The 9,371-nt window shown below is 32.1% G+C and overlaps 1 protein-coding gene across 1 annotated transcript; it reads right to left on the reverse strand.

Moving 5' to 3' along the window:
• Nucleotides 1-1,480: 1,480 nt before the first annotated feature.
• On the reverse strand, nt 1,481-5,675 carry LOC140969709 (sodium/calcium exchanger NCL2-like). Its single transcript, XM_073431144.1, has 9 exons — nt 5,067-5,675; nt 4,368-4,580; nt 4,101-4,285; nt 3,322-3,467; nt 2,980-3,244; nt 2,751-2,896; nt 2,310-2,565; nt 1,934-2,221; nt 1,481-1,841 (listed from the first exon to the last, which is right to left on the reverse strand). The coding sequence occupies exons 1-9, from the start codon at nt 5,524-5,526 to the stop codon at nt 1,593-1,595; spliced, it is 2,208 nt and encodes a 735-aa protein (XP_073287245.1). The 5' UTR covers nt 5,527-5,675; the 3' UTR covers nt 1,481-1,592.
• Between the last annotated feature and the right edge of the window lie 3,696 nt (nt 5,676-9,371).

Raw genomic sequence — 9,371 nt, forward strand, 5'->3', positions numbered from 1 at the left:
TATTTAAATTTTTTAAAAGTAACTTGCCTATAATCATGGGAAACCTTACTCCCCTTATATAAACCAAATAATAATAATAATAATAATAATAATAATAATAATAATAATAATGATGTAGTTAAAATTCTCCACCATTAACACGGCAGTTTGTGTAATAATTTTATACGAGAATATCAACTGATATTTTGAATTAAAATAAAAAAATTTCGGAGTCACAAGAACATTAATTTTTGTTTTATTTAAAATCATATGAAGTGTAACACGCGTGACACTATTAACACAAATATAAAAAAGAAGGTTGATAAAAATGTGGCTAAGATGAGAATAATGATTTATAGAATTCATAATTTTTAGAAATTTATTATATTTTATTTGAGGAAATAAAGATCGTTTGTCCTAGTCGATTAGGCCCCAGAAAACTATTGTATATTTGTATTTATGCATATTTACAATATAAATTCAATTCTCAAGGGTTTGGACTTTTCCCCAAGGAATCCACGATTGTCAATATAAAGGACATTTATATATTGAAATTTTGAGACATAAGGGTTTGGTCCAATGTTTTTCATGTAATGATTCACGTTCGACTCTTCTCCACTTTCTAGATTATAATATATATGTTATAAAATCAATGTCTTTTTGCACTCGTACAATTTTTTTAATTAATTTACTTTATATTCAAATAAAAACTAATATCATAATTATAAAATTAACAATATGTCATACTCATTTTGAGATTATTACATATCACGATTTGATTTGATTATAGTAGAGACATATGATAATTATGAAAATTAATGATGAATCAAACTGTCGAAATAATAAATTTTAAAAAATAGAGAAAAACAAAATCAATAAAATGTGTCTTGAAAAGAGATACTCTATCCACTAAACTAGAGACAATTTATATTATAAACTTGACATTTTATTTATATATTAGTGTAAGGACAATTGAAAAATTAAAAAAGCTTCACCAAAGGTATTCACCTATCTCGCTCTGTATTTAGTTTTTAATTAAATGTCAAAATAAAATCATGATTTTAAATTTTGATGGTTTTAATTATGATTTTTAAGATGGCCTTCATTATTTTCAACTTTATATGAAAATATAGAGGGTAATGTTGAAATTATGAAAATGACTTTACCAAAAGGAGATTAATTAATGGGGTCTCTTGATTTATTAATAGTACAGATATATATGTAGATATAATGCCAAATATAATTAGAAAAATCTGAATGCATGTTAAATTAAAGTGCTAAAGCCTGGTATGATTCAATGCATAGAATATGAATAATTCATCCAGATATTCAATTTTCAGATAGTAAAATCGAGGCAGACACCCCTGAGAAAACACGTAGATACGATCTTTGACAAACAAATTTTCATCCTTCTACCGATATTAACCAATGTAATATTCAGACAAAGAGTAATACTTGAAAATGTTATCAACAAATGGCGGACTGCTAAATCAACAAGGAATCAAGAATAAATGAAATACTATCAGTTGTAAAACTGGCAATACAAAATTTATGTAAAGATTTACAATTTACAAGTTCTGAAGATTTTGTGAGACCTGCTGCTCTGGGGGATCTTAGGAAAACCAACTAGAATCTCCAAGAACATAGACCAGGACCGACGACAATGGGTACAGCAGATAAGCTAAAAGTGCCACCCAGACAGGGAAAACAGTGCTTAAACTCGACAAGCATCCGATTATGGCAGATACTACTAGAACCATGAAAACCTCAGCCGAGAAATTCCATGACATGCCACGATAATAGATCAGGGAAAGAAGAACGGCTAATCCCAGAATATTGTTCATGAACACGGTTCCATATATCTGGGTTATTCAACAAAAACGTCAGTCCAGGAAACAACAAATTCTTATCTTGTAAAGAGCATTTTGTACTCGTTAATGGTGAGAAAACAAACCTCGGACAATGCCAGAGAAGTAGTGTGTAGCTTCTTCCTACGGGCTTCAGTGATAGCTGATACGGCTAATCTTGCATTGCTAGCCAATGGGATAAAAATAAAAGCAATAAAAAATGATGGCAAATTTGCTGCTTTAGAGAAAGCACGAACACTGTGTACAAGAGGTTCGGCTAGGAGCCCAAGTACAACAATCCCGAGTACCAAAAGACCTATAGCTTTCATCCATGCTAATGGAGATTTATCGACGAACTTGTCATCTATGAGTTTATCAGTCTGTTCCCATGTTTTCTGCATAAAATTTTCAGATTATACATATATCGATCTGCTCAATAACAACCGAAACCAGAATTTGAAGTATTATAGAGGTTTTACTCACTTGATAATAGTCTTCTTCAGTCTTTTCTGAGTCCAGTTTTGGGTTGTAAGTTGTGTTCAGCCATCTTGATAAACCCATGACAAATTCCTCCTCGTCAATTAAATGATCTCCACTTGCATCAAGTTCTTCCATTATTTTGGAAGCTGCAATGTCAGCATCATAAGTAATCATGCCGAACTTCATATTTGTCATTAACTGCTTCAATTCATCGTATGATATGCAATCGTCTTTGTCAAGGTCGATCTTTTTGAACAACCTACATTTTCGCAGTGATAATAAGTTGTGAACAAACTCTTTGCTCAAGAGTATTAAAGAAGTTTAATCAAACCAAATGCTACAAGAAACTGTGCATGAGAATGGATAAAAGTTTTGCAGGAAATGAGACCTTTCACGCAGCCTGCTCATCTTTCTGACAAAACTTTATTTTTTAAAGAGTGATACCTTTTTATAGCAGGAACATCCGGAGTCCCATCCTCTGCCAAAAGGTTACCATAAATTGAGCTTTGAAGATTTTCTAAAATATCTGGAATCAGACGATTCATCATATCACGTTCCTCCCTTTTCTTTGCAATCCAAGGTTTAAGAACCTGTTGGGATTCAAGTCACAAATCAGCGACATAATTTTTAAAACCGGAACCTTAAAGTTCCAGAAAATTAAAAAGTAAATTACCTTGTACAAGTCCTTCAGTGATTTTACCGAGTGGTATCTTTTATTCATTGTTTCTTTGGTATCATCAAGCCATTTCATCATTCCGTGGACAAATTCATCCATGGTAATTTTCTGGTCACTGTCAGCATCGAAGTCCTTCATTATATCAGCAACTATAATATCTTGGTCCGACTGGAAATTTCTGAACTTGATATCTTTTAGAAATTCTTTTAACTCAGAGAATGAGATAAGACTGTCTCCATCTCGATCTCTTTCCTTGAATATACTGCAATAGAATTTTGTACTGATATTAAGAATTTCAAACTGAAGAAAAAAAATGCTGAGTTTGTGAGTAGGAAGCACCTTCTTATAGTCGATATATTTGGTGATCCATTCTCAGTTAACAGATTTCCCATCGTCTCGCTTTGCACACGTTTTAGAATGTCAATCACTAAATATTCATGCTTTACATATAGCAGGCGTCTCCTTTGAATCCATGGCTGAAAGAACTGCACGGTTTATGGAAAAAGTATTATAACTGGAAGGACACGATCCACTTGTCGGTGTATGTATCATTTTGCAGAAGGTGTTTAAGTTGCATGGATGGTTGAGGAAGCTAATCGATGTGATTTAGATGTTACTACAGAAAGTAAGATGGAGCAAATGGTGTAGAAGAGTTTATTTTGAAAAACACGCAAACGCATTGAAAAATAAAACATGCTTATTTGCTAATTTTTGCCCCCACAATCAAGCACTGGCTTTAGCCAGTATCCAATTTTTCTCAAGCATGAAGATTTAGAAACATGGGCAGAAGTTGCATAGAATTTCATATTTAAAATTTTCTAAATTGCAAGTCTCACGTAATCAAAACATACTAACTCATCCATTCGTCAACTTCTTGGGTCAGAAATTCCATTTACATATATAAACAATTCCATGGCTATCAAATGTTTTCTATGATAATTCAAGATCAATCCCCAACCAATGGCAAGCACTTTGATGCTAATATCAAAATTTCCCATAGATTCAAGCATTTATAACTTTTTTTTTATTTTTCGACGAAATTAACCTTCAGGAAACTGGAAAGTTGATTGAAAGATATCGATATCAAGAGAAAAACGATATCTGAAAAAAAAGAATACCTGGTAGAAGAAGTAAGAAAGGAGGAAAGTGATGGAAACAAAAAGAGTAATTATCACAACCACTCTTTCTCCAGCCAAAGACAAACCAAAAATTTCGGGAATCAGGATGATCATAGATGGTATCACAGAGATAAGCAAAATCCTGGCAGTGACACTGGTGCCCATATCGGTAACCACACCGTAACCTGCAGCAGACCGAAGACCAAACAAGTTCAAACAGAAAACACAAATAATCAAGCCAATATATCCCAGTATTTTTCGACAAACCTGGCCATTTTGACATCAAAAACCTCTCCAAACTGCTGTGGCTTCTTTTATCCGAAGGGTTGAAATGTGATGGGTCGCGAAAATTTTGGCTGCCAAGTATAATGCAGGTCCCCCAGATCACAGTGAGAAGTAAAATGGTGGATCCGGCGAGCAATCCAACACCCGTGAACACGTATTCTTCAGCTAGCTCTTCACTGCTCAATAGCCCAGATGCTGAAAACAGAGCGGCAACGAAGAAGCTAACCGTTTTTTCCCTTGAAATTCTTTTTTTAAAAGAAAATTTCTAAACAAATGGCGGTATATGCTCGACCATTATCGTAAAAAAAATATCTTTTCATAAATTAAATCGAAAAATCGTACAAATTTTATTTTGATAATTATATAAGTAAACTCAAATGGGCCACGATGGATGGACTTTTGATGTTGATCATGGCATAATAGAGGCACCATTATTGTTAGAGATTGCAAATGTTATCCACCACTTGTCCATCAAAATATTGGAAGACACCTATTTAAAAAAACTTTAATTTGATGTATATTAATATTAGAACTGAGGCGATTGCTTTCCCCTTGTTGCAATATTGTTGTAAATATTTGTAAATACCTATGTTTGAAGTAAAAAAAAATACACCAGAAACCAGTTAGGTTCTAAAGAAATGATAAAAAAATTGATTGATGGATTAGTTAGTATTGTCTTACCAAGAAGAATCAAGGCTTCTGGCAGAGATCCTATGACCTGAAAAGCACTGGCACCAAAAATACCAGGACCAAGGATCTTGAAGATTCTCTCCCCTCCCGAGGCAACATAGGATTCACCATGAAACAACAGGTACTCGTACACCAGAATCAAGAACAGATGTCCAGTTACGCTGTAAGAACATGGCAAGAACCCGTACATTTGCTCGCACTTCCCTTCCTCGTCCACCGGAGAAGAACTATCCAACGATGTCCCTTTTATCTTTATCACAGAAGACTGGCTTTCATCGTCAAATCCGTCCACCCCATCAGAAATCAGCCCGAAAACGTTGTCGGGCAATGGCCTGGATGCTCCGGCGGGGATCGATACTAATGATACGAGGATGCTGACAAATAAAAAAATAAAAGCAATATTCGAAGTTTTCATTGTGAAATGGATTAGGCAGCTGTGGTTGATTACCATGAGCTGCTCTGGATTTGGAATTCTTTCGTATAAAAGTTTGGTTATTCTTGTTTGGTAGAGATCAAAAGATTGAAGTTCTATTAGTTGTTTTTGTATGTTCTTAATCGTTGACCAAGAAATCGTGGACTCATAAATTATTCATCGGCGGCTTTGTAAAGGTTTCCTAGGCGTATGGTACAAGCTTTAAGTCTGATTTTTTCATATGAAGTTGACACGAGCTTATTTTTAAAAAAAATATATAAAAAAATCTTCCCTTATTGGATAATTGCTGGTTAATTTGTCACTATTGCACCATACAAAAAAGTTTTTTTGCAAAAAATATAAAAAAATCTTCCCTTATTGGATAAATTGCTGGCTAATTTGTCACTATTGCACCATACAAAAAAGTTTTTTGCACCATGCACATTGTTTATGGTATATTTTTCAAATGCATGTAAAATTATGCAATTGATACTTTTCAAACATATGTCAAATTTAATTTCAGACGTTTCAAAATCTTGACTAAAAACATTTTCGAAATACCACGAGCAAATTAAAAATAGACTTGACGTATTAAATGATAGGATTGGGCTAGTCCCTCTCTTTCAACCATGAAGAAGACTTTGTTCATAAATTTCAAGTGTTTTCTTGTAAGAAACACGTTGCTTGTTTAAGCGAATTGTTATTTGTTTTTAAAGACTTAGACACCCACACTTTCGCCTGCCGTCACGCCTTTTGATAAGATTGTTATTACTAATTAATTTGATTGCATCGAAATTTTGGTCATATTTGATCCAATTTCTTGATATTAATTGCAAGGATACAAAAATAATGTTTACCAGTTGAAAAAAAAAATGTAATAAGAGGTTTAAGTAGCAAACTTTTCTCAAAAGAAGAGATCAAAGAAATAGTTGTTAGATTTATAATTAAATTTATGTTGCATTTGATTGATGAATTAGAAAACAATAAATTTCAAATCTCAACTAATTATTAAATTTCAAATCTTAACTAGTCAAAAAAATCAATGTGAGATTGTCTGATTGGTCAATTTTGTGCGACATATATTCTATTTGGGTCACCAATGAAAAAAACTTACTTTTTATTATAAATATAAGCAGTGTTGATCGATTTCACGAATAAAAATCTGTGAGACAATCTTATAAGAGACTTATTCTGTTTTTAATTATTGTGGTTGGTTTCAAATTCATCTCACTGTAGAGTTATTTTTCAAATCCTCCAACAAATTCAAATCCTTTCATCCAAACGCAACTTTATAGAAGATGTTCGGTATGTTGAATGAATTCCATTTCCTTTGGGCCACAAGTTAAATGGCGCCGAGTTGGTCGTTTGTGATCTTGGAATAGACCACGTTTAGTTTGACACAAAGCCAGCCGAAAACAAAACCTTAGTACGGGTCAAATTTGATTAGAATTTGAGGCCTCTACCCAAAATGGTGTGTATATTTGTATATTCAAATTTAATTTTTTCCAAAAAAAGAGATTTTTTTTTGAAAAAATAATAATAAAACTACTATTTTTGTTCCGCCAATTAAGTATATATGTTTTTTGAGGAAGCCCATCAATAATTTTTAGTTACGTGGACTACCAAAAATACCCATCTTTATAAATTATGCTGCAGGGTGATAATTAAATTTAATTAAGACTTGTTTATAATTTATAGACAATAACTTTTTCCTCTTGGATTACTAGCTGAAATTATTATCCAGGATTACCAAATTAGCAAGCTTTTCTTTTAGTATTCAAAAACTTTATTACATGATGATTATCCACAGAATTAATAGTTTGAACCTTGATAGAAAATTGCCTTTCTTTTAGTAAAAAACTTTATTACACACACTAGTAGAATTTCCTTGATTTACTTCGCATATTCAATGAAGTAATAGGTAGATAACTGCCGAAGTAGACGCACGTAAAGTAATAGAGTATCATTTTACTTCGCATTATCACCGAAGTCGTATCTAAGAAATTAGCGAAGTCGTTGACCGGTTCAATGAGGAAAACCGGTCCGAAATTAGACCGATGCCGAAGTAAAAACGTCTTAGACGTCATCGATTTTGTAAAGTGCAGAAGTAATAGCTTATACATAACTACATAATTTACATTGAATAACGAAGTAAATGTGTTGTTATAACTTCGGATAATTGTGAAGTAATTGATTTAGCGACGGAATAAAAAACCGTTGCTGTTTAGCGACGGTTTACATTTACCGTCGCTACTTAGCGACGGTCTTTTAAAAATAAACTGTCGCTAATTAGCGACGGTTTAGGTAGCTGTCGCTAAGTACTTAACGACGGCTTTGATTAAAACCGTCGCTATTTAGCGACAGTTTAATTTTAAAAGACCGTCGCTAATGTTAATATTTTTAAAATAAAAAATTTCATAATTCAATAAATAATATATAGTTTTGTGATTACTCGTAATTAGTTTTAAATAATTTTCTCAACTCATCTAAATATCACATTTATGAATTTATAAATAATTTATAAAAATATTTTAACTTTATGATAAAATAAAGGAAAAAAATTAAAATTCATGATCTAAAATTAAAATAAAAGCTAAAATATTTACCATACAAAAAGCGAAACAATAATCGGGCAGAAGAGAACAATAGACCGAAGATGTGAAGTGGTGTGTGGTGGAAAATAGGTAGGAGTGTGGCATTTTATAGGTGCTTTGCGACGATTTTGTGATAAAACTGTCGCTATTAGCGACAGTATAAAATAAACTGTCGCTAATGAGCGACAGTATATCTAAACATGTCGCTAATTAGCGACGGTTATATAAACTGTCACCGATTTATTTAGCGACGGACATAAAGTCTGTCGCTAATTAACGACGGCTATTTGTAATCGTTGCTACTAGCGACAGTTTTTTACAACCTGTCGTCGATTTACTTTAGCGACGGCTGTTATAAACCGTCGCTAATGAGCGACAGTTTATATAAACCGTCGCTAATAGCGACAGCTATAAAAAAGGGTCGCTAATTAGCGACGAGTTTAACAAAACTGTCGCTAATTAGCGACAGTTTTAGTAAACCGTCGCACAGTTTTTTAAACGCAGTAGTATTTAAAAAAATTTCATTTGTTTGTATATAGTGAAGTATTTAATAGAGAACTACTTCACAATTATTGAATTGTGGTGAAGTAAATTCTCTTTCTTTAACTTCGACACAATTTTAATATGAAAAGTTATTTTGTATTTTATTACTTCATCATTTAATTTAGTGTTGAGGTAAATAATCATATTTTATTGCAACGCAATTCTAATTTAACGAAGTAATTTTTTATCATTATCACACTAATTTAATAAAATAGTGAAGTGAAAATTACACTTTTCATTTTATCAAAATAATTTAATTAATATACAATAATACACTATGTACACACATACACACATATATAACTTTTATATATTAATTTGATTCATAAATTATCCATCTAAAAATAATGAAAATCCACGAATCCACGAGTATATATCCACAAATCCACAAGTATATACACGAATCTACAAGTGTGTATCCGCAAATCTCGATTTTTTTTCAATAAGGATCTCGATGAATTAAGAGATAATTTAAGGGAGATTAATTAAAATTATGGTTCATTTTTTTACTTCACTAAATATAAATTTTAAATTTTTTTTAAGTTTTTACTTCATCAAAACTAATCTATCGAAGTAAAATGTTACAAAAAATTAGAAGTGAAGCCCGTGTTTTTTAAATTGTGAAGTAAAAAATAATTTTTTACTTCGTCGATGTTATTACCGAAGTTGATTGGTATATACTACTTCATTATTAACAATCGCCGAAGTAACTAGTGACGAAGTAAAAACCCAAAATTCTACTAGTGT

Source organism: Primulina huaijiensis, unplaced genomic scaffold, assembly GCF_012295235.1.
Source record: "Primulina huaijiensis isolate GDHJ02 unplaced genomic scaffold, ASM1229523v2 scaffold42537, whole genome shotgun sequence".
Taxonomy (NCBI): Eukaryota; Viridiplantae; Streptophyta; class Magnoliopsida; order Lamiales; family Gesneriaceae; genus Primulina; species Primulina huaijiensis.

What these genes read in the sequence shown, in the direction of transcription:
- LOC140969709 (XM_073431144.1), bottom strand. Translation starts at nt 5,526, where the DNA reads ATGGTAATCAACCACAGCTGCCTAATCCATTTCACAATGAAAACTTCG. An exon ending in AGAAGCCTTGATTCTTCTTG is followed by an intron (nt 4,581 to 5,066) that starts GTAAGACAATAC and finishes CTCTGTTTTCAG; the next exon opens with CATCTGGGCTATTGAGCAGT. An exon ending in CACTGAAGGACTTGTACAAG is followed by an intron (nt 2,897 to 2,979) that starts GTAATTTACTTT and finishes GAATCCCAACAG; the next exon opens with GTTCTTAAACCTTGGATTGC.